Source organism: Dipodomys merriami, unplaced genomic scaffold (assembly GCF_024711535.1).
Source record: "Dipodomys merriami isolate MVZ:Mamm:240054 unplaced genomic scaffold, mDipMer1.0.p SCAF_125, whole genome shotgun sequence".
In the NCBI taxonomy this organism is placed as follows: Eukaryota; Metazoa; Chordata; class Mammalia; order Rodentia; family Heteromyidae; genus Dipodomys; species Dipodomys merriami.
Window position 1 is genome coordinate 1,966,907 of NW_027202549.1, and position 16,301 is coordinate 1,983,207.

Below are 16,301 nucleotides of genomic sequence, written 5' to 3' on the forward strand. Positions count from 1 at the left end.
TTTGAGGTTTTTGTTGTTGTTGTTGTTGGTCATGGGGCCTGAACTCTGGGCCTGGGCACTATCCTTAGCTCCTCAGTTCAAGGATAGTGCTCTATCATTTGAGCCACAGTGCCACTTCCAGATTTTTCTGCTTATATGGTGCTGAGGAATCAAACCCAGGGCCTCGTGCATGCAAAGCAAGCGCTCTACCACTGAGCCACCTTCCCAGTCCCTCATTTGATTTTTTCGATCAAGGCTGGCACTCTACCACTTGAGCCACGGCTCCACATCCAGCTTTTTGGTGCTTAATTGGAAATAAAATTCTCCTGGATTTCCCTGCCCAGGCTGATTATGAACCTCAATCCTCAGATCTCAACCTCCTTAGTGGTTTGGATTACAGTTGAGAACCATGAGCACCTAGCTGTAATTCATATCTCGGATAAATGTGTTCTCTTCCACAGTTCAGGAATACAACTAGAAGGTCATTACCTACAGACCTGTCTGGCAGCATGGCCTGCTCCCTGCCCCAGAAAATCAAATTCTGGCTGGGTGCTGGTTGCTCACGCCTGTCATCCTAGCTTGTCAGGAGGCTGAGAGCTGACGATCTCAGTTTGAAGCCAACCAAGGCAAGAAAGTCTGTGAGACTTTTTTTTTTTGTCGGTTGTAGGACTTGAACTCAGGGCCTGGGCACTGTCCCTGAGACTCTTTGTGCTCAAGGCTAGAGCTCTATCACTTGAGCCACAGCACCACTTCCAGTTTTTGAGTTAATTGGAGATAAGAGTCTCACCGGGACTTTTCTGCCTGGGCTGGCTTCAAACTGAGATCCTCTTATCATCAGCCACCAGTACTCAGCTCTGTGAGACTCTTATCTCCAATTAACTACCAAAAAAGCCAGAAGTAGAGCTGTGGCTCAAGTGGTAGAGAGCTAATTTGAGGACAAAAGCTCAGGAACAGTGCCCAGGCCCTGAGTTCAAGCCACAGGACTGGCAAGGGGGGGGGGGGGTGGGAGAGGGAGAATGTAAGAGAGAGAAGGCAGGAAGAAAAGAAGGAAGATTAATTCTGATCAGAAAATGAAAGAGAGAGAAGGAAAACAAGGAAGGAAGGAAGGAAGGAAGGAAGGAAGGAAGGAAGGAAGGAAGGAAGGAAGGAAGGAAGGAAGGAAGGAAGGAAGGAGAGGAAGAAAATTGAATTCTGATCAGCTGCTCTGGTAGGAATATAGAAATCACCTCTTCAGGTTTTCTCTTTTTTTTTTTTTTTTTTTTGGGTCCGGTCGTGGGGCCTGAACTCTGGGCCTGGGCGCTGTCCCCCAGCTCTTCAGCTCAAGGCTAGCGCTCTACCACTTCAGTCACAGTGCCACTTCCAGCTTTTTTCTTTTTGCTCATGTGGTGCTGAGGAATCGAACCCAGGGCCTCAGGCATGCAAGGCAAGCGCTCTACCACTGAGCCACCATCCCAGCCCTCTTCAGGTTTTCTCTTGATTGAACTGTCCAGCCTAGAAAACTTCTGCTGGAGGTATTTGCTTAAAATAGTCAAACAATGGAGATGAGGACAAAAGAGTCATAGATGGATGAAATTGAATTGTTTTCATATGCATGAAATTTGAATGTTTTCATATGCTAATTCCAGAGGAAGACATAGGTAGGACCTAACCAAACTTATAAAAACCAAAAGATAATTTACACATATATATAATTTACATACATATATATATATATATACACACACATATATATTTATATATATGTGTGTGTATATAAAATGCTGGTTCTCAGCGCCTGAGTGCTGTCCATGAGCTTTTGTGTACTTGAAGTATAGCTCTGTAGCACTTGGACCACAGCTCCATTTCTGGCTTTTGGGTAGTTAATTGGAAATAAACATCTGTCTCATGAACTTTCCTGGCTGGCTTTGAACCTAGATCCTCAGATCTCTGCTTCCTGAGCAGCTAGGATTAGCTTTCCTTTTTTTATTTTTTATTTTGGTAGGTCATGGGGCTTGAACTCTGGGCCTGGGCGCTGTCCCTCAGCTCTTCAGCTCAAGGCTGGCACTCTACCACTTGAACCACAGCACCACTTCCGGTTTTCTGGTGGTTTATTGGAGATAAGAGTTTCATAGACTTTCCTGCTCGGGCTGGCTTTGAACCAGAATCCTCAGATCTCAGCCTCCTGAGTAGCTAGGATGACAGGCGTGAGCCACTGGCGCCTGGCGGGTTTGCTTTTTATGTTTGCATTTAGGGGAGCTTGTTGTGAATTTTGTCCCCAGTCCCGGGTTGCCATTCATATTTCTAACTCACAGACTTCTGGGAACTCTCGGCAAAGCTATAATGCCAAGGTCTCCCTGAAATTGCTTTCTGCCAGCCCCATGGCCTTTTGCTCCCCCAGTCCCACCCCCTCCCCCCCCCTCCCCCCGCGATTTTCTGTGCTGACCTCCAAAAGCAGCTCCTTCAATCACTGCACACCAGGGTTCAGCAAGAACCAGGCAGGTTGCCATGGTAACTAAGCACTTTGGCTGAACAGCTGAAAAACTCACCGCTGACAATTGAAAGAATAAATGCCCCTCAGTTAGGCTATTACATTTCCAACTAGAGGCAGAGGTCAAAACAAAAGAGCTAATTAGGTGGCCTTTCCTGGACTCCAGACTCCAGAATCATGGGCTGGGTCTGCAGGATGACCTGCTCCACTTCCTGGTAACACAGGGGGGGGGGGGGGGGGCGGCAACTGTCAGCAGAGAGCTCACACTGCCCAGATGCTACAGGGGGCGCTGACCCCAGCTTTGTTTTTCTCAGCCTCTTCTCTGATAGCCCTGTCCTTTTAAGGAACAGCACACTGGTGTTCATGAGATCTAATGTGCATCTCTGTGCATTCTGAACAAATTACACAGGGGAAAGAGCCTCCTTGAAGACCTATATTTTGGGGGCGGGGGAAATAAAACCTGTTGGTCACATTTCCCTACAGGGTTGGAGCATTACGGTTCAGGTTTGGCAAAGCTTTGTAATGATCACAGGTAACACAGGCCTTGTGATTTTCTTGCATTTAAGACCTTCAGCATGGCCAGGCATGGTGACTCATGCCTGTAAGCCCAGCTATTCAGGAGGCTGAGATGTGAGGATCGTGGTTTGAAGCCAGACCATGCAGGAAAGTTTGTGGAACGCTGATCTCCAATGAACCACCAGAAAATGGGAAGTGACTCAAGTAGTAGAGTGCTAGCAGCCTTGAGCAAAAGAGCTCAGGGATGGTGTCCAGGCCCTGAGATTAAGCTCCACAAAGGATAAGAAAAGACCTACAGTTGGGGTTTGGAGGCCTGACTCAAGTTGGGAAAACACTAGCCAACAAGTGAAAGCAGCAGGTACCACTTTGAGTACCAGACTCAAAGAGATGGAAGGGGGCTGGGAAGGTGGCTCAGTGGTAGAGCGCTTGCCTTGCATGCCTGAGACCCTGGGTTCTATTCCTCAGCACCACATAAGCAAAAAGAAAAAAGCCGGAAGTGGCGCTGTGGCTCAAGTGGTAGAGCGCTAGCCTTGAGCTGAAGAGCTGAGGGACAGCGTCCAGGCCCAGAGTTCAAGCCCCATGACCGGACCCCCCCCCCCAAAAAAAAAAAAAAAGAGATGGAAGGGAAGGGAAGGGAAGGGGAAGGGAGGAGGAAGGGGGGAGGGGCACTCAGGTGGCTTATGCCTGTAATTCTAGCTACTCAGGAGGCTGAGATTTGAGGACTGCAGTTCAAAGCCAGCCAGGGCAGGAAAGTCCGTGAGACTCTTATCTCCAGTAAACTACTGAGGAAAAGCTGGAAGTAGTGCTGTGGTTCAAGTGGTAGAGTGCTAGCCTTGAGCCAGAGAAGCTCAGGGACAGTGCCCAGACCCAGGATTAAAGCCCCAGGACTGGAAAAAGAAAGAAAGAAAGAAAGAAAGAAAGAAAGAAAGAAAGAAAGAAAGAAAGAAAGAAAGAAAGAAAGAAAGAAAGAAAGAAAGAAAGAAAGAAAGAAAGAAAGAAAGAAAGAAAGAAAGAAAGAGAAAGGAAGGAAGAAAGAAAGGAAGGAAGGAAGGAAGAAAAAAAGAAAGAAAGATCTATAGTAGCCAGGTGCCAGTGGCTAATATCTATAATCCAAGCTACTCAGGAGGCTGAGATCGAGAGGATCGTGGTTTGAAGTCAGCCCAGGCAGGAAAAGTCCATGAGACTCTTATCTCCAAGGAACCACTAAAAAAGCCAGAAGCAGAGCTGTGGATCAAATGGATCCAGCCTTGAGTGAAAAAGCTAAGGGATAGTGTGCCCAGGCCTTGAATTCAAGACCTAGTACTGGCATAAAAGAAAACCCGAACTCAGGGACCCAGAGCCACCATCGTCGGGGTGAGGAATCGCCACTGCTCCTCTTTTATACCCTCCTGGCTCCCAGTACCCAGAAGGCCTTGGTACTTATTGCCTGTCACTGGGGGAGCCGTCGCTGAGGATCCACAGGCCAACACTCACCTTTGCATATGCAGTGGTCTTAAGAAACCACTGTTTCAGGTACTTCTGCTCCACCTTTGCCCCCGAGCGCCAGGAGCAGCCGTGTTCATCCACCTGCTCATTGGCCAGCACTGTGTGGTCTACGGGATCCCAGTTAACTAGAGCCTGTGAGGAGTCAAAGACAAAACACACAAGCAGGTAAACAGCCTACAGACCGAGATCCTTTAGGACGAGAAAGACCTGAAGATGTCCCAGCAAAAACAGAAGGTTGGCTGGGCACCGGTGGCTCACTCCTGGAATCCTGGCTACTCGAGAGGCTGAGATTGGAGGATTGTGGTTCAAAGCCAGCCTGGGCAGGAAACTCTGTGAGACTCTTATCTCCCATAAACTACTCAAAAAAAGCCAGATGTGGCGCTGTGGCTAACGTTGAGCAAAAGAAACTCAGGGACAGGCCTCAGGACCAGAAAAAAAAATTTACTTCTTTTTTGAAAAATTTCTTTTCTCCATTATCTCTCTCCTCACTTTCTTTGAGTAGAGGGAAGAGAAAACAAAACACAGAAAAAGTGGTGACAAGGTTAAAGGTCTGGTCGCTATACGTAGTTCTTGGTGGTACTGGAGATTAGAGTATGTATCTAATATACAGTATTAAATATTTAATATGTAATATTATAGTTAATGTGTTTAACTATATATTTAAGTATTAGCTGCTAGATGTTTATATTAAATATATTAAAAGTAAATATATAAGGGACTGGGAAGGTGGCTTAGTGGTAGAGTGCTTGCCTAGCATGCATGAAGCCCTGGATTCGATTCCTCAGTACCACATACACAGAAAAAGCCAAAAGTGGTGCCATGGCTCAAGTGGTAGAGTGCTAGCCTTGAGCAAAAAAGAAGCTCAGTGAAGTGCCCAGGCCCTGAGTTCAAGGCCCAGGACTGGGGGGAAAAAAGTAAATATATAAGTATATAAATATATATATAACATAGTATATATAATCTGTAAGATAATATAAATATATTAAAGATATAAAATATATTGAAAGTATTAAATATATCTAAAGTATTACATATATTACAATCTGTATAACAGTATAAATATATAACTACATTAAAGGCACTAAGTATATTAAGGTATTGAATATTAAAATATTAAAGCATTAGACATATTTAATATACAATGTTAAATGTAATTAAATATTAAATATATGCCATATGCAATATTAAATACTATATATGCTTAAGAAACGCCAGTATTTTAGTGAGTTAAAATGCAACCAGGAGTAGAGACTGCATACTGCCTATTGTGGTTGTCCAAATGTGGTCCCTAAGCTTCTGGGGCCCTGGGCTGGGAAGGTGGCTTAGTGGTAGAGTATTCGCCTAGCATGCAGGAAGCCCTGGGTTCGATTCCTCAGTACCACATACACAGAAAAAGCCAGAAGGGGCGCTGTGGCTCAAGTGGTAGAGTGGACAGTGCCCAAGGCCTGAGTTCAAGCCCCAGGCCTGGCAAACAAACAGCCCCACACACTTCTGGGGATCCCTGATGAGTCCTTTCAAGGGGCCACAGGTGAACAAGACCTGCGTTGTCTCCTTCGTTCTGTCCATAGTGGCATGGCTGGTGGAGAAACGACTGCAGACTTCAGTAAAAGCCAAGGCAGCAAGCGGCATTTTAAACTTTGACCTACAGCCAACTACTGGCTGTGGCAATGGGCAGTGCAGTTCCCAGTCCAGGCCACCAGGGGGGTGTCTTGTCTACTCCACCAACAGTCCCATGCCTTCTCTACAATCCCTGACGTTCCAACATCGCTCTTGGGCAACGGCCCTGTGTAGCACTTAGCATGGTTAGTTTTTTTTTCTTTTTTCTTTTTCTTTTTCTCAAGGCTAGCACTCTACCCTTTTGAGCCACAGCTCCACTTCTGGTTCTCTGGTAGTTAACTGGAGATAGTCTTATAGACTTGTCCTGCCTAGGTTGGCTTTGAATGGTGAACCTCAGATCTCCACTTCGGGAATAGCTAGGATTAATCAGGCTTGAGCCACTGGTGCCTAGCTTGTTTGGCTTTTGAAAAGCGTGTGTGTGTGTGTGTGTGTGTGTGTGTGTGTGTGTGTGTGTGTGTGTGTGTGTGTGTGTGTGTGTGTGTGTGTGTGTGTGTGTGTGTGTGTGTGTGTGTGTGTGTGTGTGTGTGTGTGTGTGTGTGTGTGTGTGTGTGTGTGTGTGTGTGTGTGTGTGTGTGTTTGGCTTTTGAAAAGCGTGTGTGTATGTGTGTTTGGCTTTTGAAAAGTGTGTGTGTGTGTGTGTGCGTGTGTGTGTGTGTGTGTGTGTGTGTGTGTGTGTGTGTGTGTGTGTGTGTACACTGGGGCTTGAACTCAGGGCCTGGGCTTATCTCCTAGCTCTTGATGTGCAGCTGATTTGAACTTACCTCCTTTTGATAGGCCAGCCCAGCTTCATAGAGTTTAATAAATAGGTACTGTGTCCATCTGTAGTAATCTGGCAAACACGTGGTAATTTCCTGGCAAATAACAAACAGTATGCATGGGTCATTGTAAGCATCACCCCCCCCCACTCCCGCCCCCAGATGGATGTATCAGTCTTGGGATCCAATTTTGAAAAACAATCAGGGCTGGGTGCGGGTGGGTCACACCTGTCATCCTAGCTACTCAGGAGGCTGAGATCTGAGGATCAAGGTTCAAAGCCAGCCTGGGTAGGAAAGTCTGTGAGACTCTGATCTCCAATGAACCACCAGAAAACCGGAAGTGGTGCTATGGCTCAAGTAGTAGAGCGCTCACCTTGAGCTCAAGAGCTGAGGGACAGCACCCAGGCCCAGAGTTCAAGCCCCACGACCAACGAAAACAAAAACAATAAGGCAGGCACTGGTGGTTCATGCTTGTAATCCTAGCTACTCAGGAGGCTGAGATCTGAGAATCCAAGGTTTAAAGTCAACCTGGGCTGGAGTGTCTGTAAGACTCACCTCCCAATTAACCAGCAAAAAGCCAGAAGTGGAGGTAATGATTAAGTGGCAGAGTACCATCCTTGAGTGAAAAAGCTAAGGGACAGCACCCAGGACCTGAGTTCAAGCCTTTGAACCAACACACACACACACACACACACACACACACACACACACACACACACACACACACACACACACACACACACACACACACACACACACACTAATCAAATGAATAAAATGTCACCAGAAAAAGGAAATATAATCCATCCACTTGGTTCTGTTCCCCACCAGATGCCACCCTACCTTGGTTTACATAATTCGCCATGGGCCAGGAACATGGCACCACATGCACCAGCCCTTCTGTGAACCCGGAGACCCAGCTGAGGGACGTGGACTGCAGTACAGACGTAAAATGCTAAAGCTCTGTGAAGCATGCATAATGCAATGTGCTAGGAATGGGTGGTTGTTTATTTTGTCGTCTAAATTTTAAATCATTCATCTGGAAGTAGTGATCTGACTTGGAAGTACCTCATGGAATTAGATTCTGTATTCGATGAAAATGTTCTGTTTTCCAGCTAGAGAGTCCCCCCTCCCCCCCCCAACCTCGTCCCCGATAGAACATCGGTTTATCCTTCCCATTAAAACAGCTGGCTGGCAAAGATGTTTAAAGATGGCCACTGCAATCCGGCTCACACCCAAATGTCCAGGCAACCTTTCCTGTCACCCCGGGAGCCTGGCACCTGTGGATGGGGCTGATTGTTGCCATATCCAGCCACAAGCTCTAGGGCAGCACAGGTTGGGGAAGACTTCTTTTTTCTTCTTTTGGTATCAGTCCTGGGGCTTGAACTCAGGGCCTGGTTGTTGTCCTTGAGCTTCTTTTGCTCAAGGCGAGCATTCTACCACTTGATCCACAGCACCACTTTGAGCTTTTTTTTTTTTTTTTGTAGTTTTGTGGAGGTCAGAGTCCCATAGACTTTCCTGCCTGGGCTGGCTTTAATCTTTAATTCTCAAATTTCAGCCTGCTGAGTAGCTAGGATTACAGGTGTGAGACATTCATGTCTGGCAAGACGTGTGTGTGTGTGTGTGTGTGTGTGTGTGGGTGTGTGTGTCAGTACTGGGGTGTGTGTGTCAGTACTGGGGTCTTGAACTCAGGCCTGGTGTGTGTGTGTGTGTGTGTGTGTGTGTGTGTGTGTGTGTGTGTGTGTGTGTGTCAGTACTGGGGTGTGTGTGTCAGTACTGGGGTCTTGAACTCAGGCCTGGATGCTGCCTCCGCTCTCTGGCTCAAGGCTGGTGCTCTACCACTTGAACCACACCTCCACTTCTAGCTTTTTTTGCTGGTTAATTGGAGATAAGAATCTCACTGGGCTTTTCTTGCCCAGGCTGGCTTTAAACAATGATCTTCAGATCTCAGCCTCCTGGGTAGCTAGATTGACAGCCATTGGTGCTGGTCATGGGAAGACTTCTTGAAGGAAGGGCTGTGTTCCAGAATCTCTTTTCCATTCCTGAACTTCTTTTCTCTGCTTTGAAGTAAGCCCACCCTGCATTAACACACTGTTGTTTTAATACAGAGAATCAGGCTGGGTGCTGGTGGCTCACGCCTGTCATCCTAGCTACTCAGGAGGCTAAGATCTGAGGATCGTGGTTCAAAGCCAGCCTCAGGCAGAAAAGTCTGAGACTCTTATCTCTAATTAAAGAGCAAAAGCAAGGAGTGGAGCTGTGGCTCAAATGGCTGAGCACCAGCCCTGAGCAAACAAGTTAAGGGATGGCACTCAGGCCCTAAATTCAAGCCCCAGGACTGACACAGACTCTCTCTCTCTCTCTCTCTCTCTCTCTCTCTCTCTCTCTCAAAAGTAATAGAGTCAGGTAATTCAAAGCATAGCTCTGAAAGCAAAGCGATTCAGCCTCACTCCACATAGATGTTTATCAAGATGTCAGCATTTATATTCTTTTGAGCTCTGCTAAGTGCAATCTAGTTGCCAGACAACCAAATTTACCTGAGACCACAACTGAAATGATTCCTCCACGGGGGGAGGGGGGAAGTTCTATATTCCACAGTATCTGGCTTTTAAGCATTAAAAGGATGTGCACATTTACAGGCGAGACAGGGAGACCAAGGCAGAAGGTGAGCTTTCTCTGAACACGGATGAGACCTGCCCACCACACCTGAATGACAGCCCTAGTTTAGGGTCTGAGCCAGCCTGGCTGGTGGCTTCTGTAGTCCTGTGATTTGGCAGTGACCAAGTCCAGGAAGGCTGAGACGGAGCAATCTTCTGTGAGGACAAACCACAACAGTTACTCCCGCTAGCTAGCCTGCGATCACTTCAGGCTACTGGAGAACCGTGTGTGGCCAAGTCAAACGTGGTATGATAAAAGCTCGGTTCAGCGTAAAACACAGGCTGGGCACCTGGGAGGGGTTGAGGGGCACCAAAGGGTGCTACCTCCCATCCTTTCTGTTCAGGTGGGATCTAGATGGGTCCTCGTTTTTCTGCCTTCTGCTCTCTCTGGGACAGCCATTGGTCTCAGATCACAGAATAACGGCGATTGCTGAGACGACCATCATGCATCACGCTGGCCTCCCAACCTTGCCATGCTTAGCCATCCATCATGAAGTTAATGAGGCCGGGCACAGGTGGCTCACACCTGTCATCCTGGCTTACTCGGGAGGCTGAAATCTGGGGGTGAGGGGACAAAGTCAGACCAGGCAGGACAGTCCATGAAGATTTTGTTGTTTTTTTTTTTGGGGGGGGGGCCTAGTCCTGGGGCTTGAACTCAGGGCCTGGGTACTGCCCCTGAGCTTCTCTGGCTCAAGGCTAGCACTCTACCACTTGAGCCATAGTGCCGCTTCTGGCTTTTTCTGTGTATGTAGTACTGAGAAATCAAGCACTCTATCAATAAGCCACGTTCCCAGCCCTCTGCTATTTTTTTTTGGGATGGATATTTTTGAGTATTCTTCATCTTTATAGTAGTCTCCACAAGCCACTTAAGTGACCATCTACTTTATTGTTCTTTGCCAGTTAACAAGAATTTCACAAAAGCAATCTAACAAGATAGACAGCTTTTCTAACTGGACCTCTGAGAACCAAAAAAAGAAAACCAACCTCCCATTAAGCTACAGATGAGATTAATTGGCTTGAGCTGCAATTTGTTACTAGTCTATTTGGGCGGATGCCAGTATCTAGGCTGGGAGAGCCAAATGAGCTCTCCAGCAACGGCTCCATTTTTCTAGAAGGGAAAGAATAGTCATGCAATCTGCAGCATCCTTGAGAATTCCAGGATGAGCAGGACAGAATCCCCTGATGGATGTTGGCCTGATTCGGGTTTTCTAGGTTCCCTGAGCAGATTGCTAGACACTGGCAGGGGCTCAGCGGAAAAGGAGACACCGGTGCAAACAACATGAGCTGTTCCAGCTGTCAGCAAGACACAGCTTGAAAAAAAAAAATTTTTTTTTAATCTATGAGATACAGACCAAGAAATAAAGCCATCAACTTGGAAAAGTCAGAATAAATTACCCTGAGAGTCCAGTGACTTTTTTTTTCTTTTTTGTTAGTAGTGGGATTTAAACTCAAGTCCTGGGTGTTGGCACTCTACCACTTGAGCCACAGTTCCACTTCTGGCTTTATATTTTATTTTTTGCCGATCCTGGGGCTTGAACTCTGGGCCTGGGCACTGTCCCTGAACTTCTTTTGCTCAAGGTGAGCACTCTACCACGTGAGCCACTGTGCCACTTCTGACTTTTTTAAGCCATTTATTGGAGATAAGCATTCTCATAGAGTTTTCCTGCCCAGGTTGGCTTCCAACCGTAACCCTCCATTCTCAGTCTCCTGAGTAGCTAGGATTATAGGCATATAGCCACTGGTACTCAGCTTCACTTCTGGCCTTTTGTGGTTAATTAAGAGTCTCATAGACTTTCCTGCTCAGCCTGGCTTTGAACTGTGATCCTCAGATCTCACCCTCCTTGAGTAGCCAGGATGACGGGCGTGAGCCACCAGCGCCCAGCCTTACATTTTGTCTTATTCATACAAGGCTCATGCCTCTGATGAGTGTAAAAACATCACACTGACAGAGTCAGTAAAAACACTGTCCAGCCAGGCATCAGTGGCTCATGCCTGTTGTAATCCTAGCTACTCAGGAGGCTACGATCTGAGGACTGACTACAGTTTGAAGCCAGCCCAGGGAAGAAGAGTCCATGAAATTCTCAGCTCCAATTAACCACCAAAAGAGCTGGAAGTAGAGTTGGGGCTCAAGTGGTAGAACACTAATCTTATGCCAAGGAGACCCAGAGACAGTGCACAGGCCCCCAAGTTGAAGCCCCAGAACTGGCACACATAAAAATAAATGAAAACCAAAGCTGGGCGCTGGGTGACTCACGCTTGTAATCCTACTTAGGAGGCTGAGATCTGAGCATCGTGGTTCGAGGCCAGCCTGGGCAGGAAAGTCCATGAGACTCTTATCTCCAATGAACCACCAGGGAAAAAACCAGATGTGGCCTTGTGGCTCAAAGTGGTAGAGCACTCGCCTTGAGCGAAAGAGCTCAGGGACAGTGCCCAGGCCCTGGGTTCAAGCCCTACAACTGACCAAAAATAAATAAATAAGAAGAATCATCACTGTCCATGGCTTAGGTTAGCAAGCACAGAACTGGTCCAGCTGTACATAAGGTCAACATGGTGGTCATATGTTAAAGGAGTCAGGGTTTTAACATTGACCCTTGGGTCAACATACAAGCACCAAAAGACAGGCACATCAAACCACTTCAGCTAGAGCCAAGGTACCATCTTTGTCCCATCCAGTGCCAACCAAAACGGAAATTTTGCAGGGAAAGGTTAATTTCTGACGCTGAGGGAGACCCGGCAATCCTCAGCCAGAGATCTGCCAGACTAACTGCTTTCCCTGTGAGGAATTGAAAGGGGGCAGGAAGAGTCAAAGTGCCTAGCTTGCCTGCTACACGTTGTCAAGGCAACTGGCTCCAGCCCTCGCACCGGGAAAGCTTCCTAACCATGCTTCCCGGCACTGCACTTGCCTCTTTAAGTTCTTTTGGTTTTGTTCAGCTCATCTTTAAATTCCTTTCAAATGACAAAAGAAAAAGAAGGGGAAAAGAAACACATTTAAAAATATATCTATTATTCGGGAGAGCTCATTATTTTCTCCAGAGTTCAATTCTTCCTCTCCAGACATCTATAGTCTTGAACACAAATAAAAGCAGCAGGGGAGGAAGGGCCTCGGACAAAAATGGTTCACGCTGCCATCACACCAACTCTGTTCTCTCTGAGAACAAACCCAGGCAGGGGGGAGAGGCAGAGACCCATAGAAGTATGGGTGCTGGTGGCTACTGAGATCTGAGGATTGCAGTTCGAAGCCAACCCAAGCAGGAACGTTTGTGAGACTCTTATCTCCAGTTAAATAGCAAAATACTCAAAGTAGAGCTGGGGCTCAAGTGATAGAGTGTAAGCCTTGAGCAAAAAAAAAAGAAGTCAGTGACAGCACCCAGGCCCTGAGTTCAAGCCCCAGGACTGATGACCACAGGTAATGCCCATAGCATTAATATCCAGGTATCAATGGAATCTGGATTACAATCAAGAAAGCTAGTAAGGCAGACAGGTGTCTTCATAGTTTAGTGACACGTACCATGGAGAGAAAGGGAGAGAAAGAAAGAGGATGGAGCCGTGACCCCCTCTCTCCTGCATCCATGGACCCCTCCCTACGTTACAGAGTTGGAAACCGCTGGACCTCTGAGGGCCTGTCCCTTTAAAGATGCAGTCAGGTGCCTGTGGCACACAACTGTAATCCTAGCCATTCAGAAGGTGGGATCTGAGGATCAAGGTTTGAAGCCAGCCCAGGCAAGGAAGTCCACAAGACTCTCACCTGTAATTAACCACATATAAAACCTATCTAAAAAACTGGAGCCAGCTGAGTACTGGTAGCTCATGCCTGTAATCCTAGCTACTCAGGAGGCTGAGATCTGAGGATCTCGGTTCAAAGCCAAGGCTGAGCAGGAAAGTCTGTTTGAGTCTTATCTCCAATTAACCACCAGAAAACCAGAAGTGGCGCAGTGGCTCAAGTGGCAGAGCATTCACCTGGAGCTAAAGAGCTCAGGGACAGCGCCCAGATCCAGAGTTCAAGCCCACAACAGACAAAAACAAAAAACAAAAACAACAACCAAAAAAAAAAAAAAAAACCCTGGATACCAGTGGCTCACACCTGTCATCCTAACCACTCAGGAGGCTGAGATCTGAGGATCACAGTTCAAAGCCAGCCTAGGGCAGCAAAATCTGTGAGACTATCTCCGAGAAATCACTAAAAAGTCAGAAATGGAGTTGTGGCTCAAGTGGTAAAGTGCTAGCCTAGAATGAAAAAGCTAAAAGAGGGTGATTACGTCCTGAGTTCAAGCCCCAGTACTGGCATAAAAATAAACAAACAAATAAACAAACACTGCTAATGAAGACAAGAGCTGTGCAACAAAGAACCTCAGGGGACAGTCAGCTCTTGAGATTGCATTGAGAGAAAAGAAGAAAAGCTGAGTTAGTCCAAAACACTATGTATTACCCAAGTCCTAGAACATTTCCTTTTGGTCTGACTTTGGTTTGTTTGTGTGTTTTCATCAAAGCATGGCTGGTTGGAGATTGCCTAGCGAACACCGAAGGACTTGTCTCTCCCCTCTTGGCCCAATCGTTTTATGGATCCAAAGATGGAATATGAAGGATTCAACCCCCCCCCCCCCGACCCTATCATCCCAGGCACTTGCAGATGCCAGGCAAAGCCCCAGGTATGTGTGGAAATGCTTGATGTACAGGCAGGGCGATCCACCTAATACTGACTGTAAACCATCTACTGTGGCCTAGCCTGTAAGGCTGTGAGGCCAGGAAAGGGTTAAGAGGTTGGAAGACTGGAGAAGTAGACCTTGTGAAGGTCAAACAGCCAAGGCAGGACAGATGCAGGGCTCTTTGAACATTAAAAGAGCTTGAGACCTTGGATAAGGAAATACTTAGCCTATTCTCTGCCTGCATCTGCAATTACCCCTACCCACCCAATAGTAAACTCAAGGAATCCCTGTCTCCTTGCTCAGACCCCCATAAAACCCTTAACTCCGCCCTCCCCCCACGCTCCAAGCCTGCAGAAAGAGTGTGCCACCTGCTGCTCCCCAATGAACAGTCCAGGCTTGTTTCCTTCCTTTCTCTTCCATTTTCCTGATACTCGTCCGAGTTGAACTGTTTTGTTTTGTTTTGTTTCCTTTCTTCTTATATTTGCCTGATTTTTGGAGGGAACACTTAGGGAGTGATCTCAGTACAATCATCCAGATGATCTCCATGTGCCAGAGTGTGTTTCTATTAAGATCTTGGTCTAGAACAGGCTCGGGCACCAGAGCACTGGGGAGGAAGTGGAGACAGGCATTGGAGACATGGGTAGCAAGTGGACCCGCCACTGAGAAATCTACTCTGTCACTGTCACAAAGAACTCACAGGACTATCCCTCGAACCAGTTCATGACCATCAAGTTTGAACCGTAAGTGCAGTGTGTTACTGTACTTTGGGCCTTAAAGGCCCTCCTCCAAATGCCAATGTGGTAAAGACATACTGGTAGAAGGCAAAGCCTTTAAGAGGTGGGGGTGAGTGGGAGGGCGTGCCCTGAAAGGGGATTATGGGATTCCAGCCACTTCCTCTTCTTTTCTTTTCCCCTTCTGTTCTTGGCCAAGAGACACGGGCTTCTCTCCATTGACTCGCCACAAGCTTTAAATTAAAAGCAACAAGTCCACCAGGTACCAGTGGCTCACACCTATAATCCTAGCTACTGAGGAGGCTGAGATCTGAGGATCATGGTACAAAGCCAGCCTGGTCAGGAAAGTCCATAAAGACTCTTATTTGCTATAAGCCACCAGAAAACCCGAAGGGATGCTGTGGCTCAAAGTGGCAGAATGCTGGCCTTGCGTGTAAAACTCAGGGACAGAACCCAGGCCCTGATGAGTTCAAGCCCCCATGACTGACCAAAAAAAAAAAAGCAAAAAGTCTAATCAATCACAGACTGGAACATCCAAAACCATGAGCCAACATCAACCTTTTCTCTTCCTAAGTTGATTACCTCCAGGATTTGCTACAGTAATGGGAAGCTGGCTGAAAACAAATGCAGGTATGCATACCTTTGTTTTTATTTTAGCAGAGCTGGAATTTGAAGCAGGGCCTTGGACGTGCTAGGCACACACTCCACCACTTGAGCCACACACACCCTGTCCCTTCTGTAATTTAGTTACTTTTCAGGTAGAGTTTCGTGGGTTTTTTTACTTGGGCTGGACAGGGCTGTAAACTTTCTATGTATATGGGATCATTGGACACACACCACAATACTTAGCTTGTGGGTTGAGATAGAGAGAGTCTCACTGACTTTTTTTTTGGCCCTACATAACCTCAAACCACAGTCCTCCCAAACCCTGCTTGCAGAGTGGCTGAGATTACAGGCATGCCCCACTGGGCTAGCAAGTCCGTACCTTCTTCTCAGAAAGGCGCCAATTATTCCAGAAAGCATGTGCCCCACTGAGAAGCAACCGCTCCCTTCCCTCTCCCCTCACTCCACAATCTGAAATTGCATTCTCTCCTTCCCTCTGAGCGCACGTTCAGCTAATCGCATCCAGCTTTCTTATTTTCTTACTTTCCCTCTGCAAAGTATGATCCACACTGGCTGGAGACGAACATCTAAAAAGCGAGCGAAACACGGTGTTGTGCTAGGAGACAACATTTGATGATCATTCTGGCAAATGCACTCATTCCTGGAATAGGTGTACCTGCTTTCCAATCCATGCTCTTCGTGGAAGGAAGATTAAAGAATATACTGCTCAGGAGCTTGGACCGTTGGTTGCTATGGGATTTCTCGCTCCCAGGAGAGGAAGGAAGAAAAAGAAAATGCTATGACCTGGGTTTTAAAGCGTGGTTTTGCAGTCTGAAAGAGGAAGATAACAT

At 47.0% G+C, this 16,301-nt stretch overlaps 1 protein-coding gene across 2 annotated transcripts in view; it reads right to left on the reverse strand.

Annotated features, from left to right (window-relative positions):
- The window catches only part of Lars2 (leucyl-tRNA synthetase 2, mitochondrial), a 61,957-nt gene that overhangs the window by 31,078 nt on the left and 14,578 nt on the right, over window positions 1-16,301 (reverse strand). For both annotated transcript variants that reach the window (XM_070017627.1, XM_070017626.1), the window contains exons 6-7: window positions 6,826-6,915; window positions 4,436-4,579 (exon numbers count right to left, since the gene is read on the reverse strand). In XM_070017627.1, coding sequence (XP_069873728.1) covers window positions 4,436-4,579; window positions 6,826-6,915 — 234 coding nt within the window. The remainder of the gene's footprint in view (window positions 1-4,435; window positions 4,580-6,825; window positions 6,916-16,301) is intronic.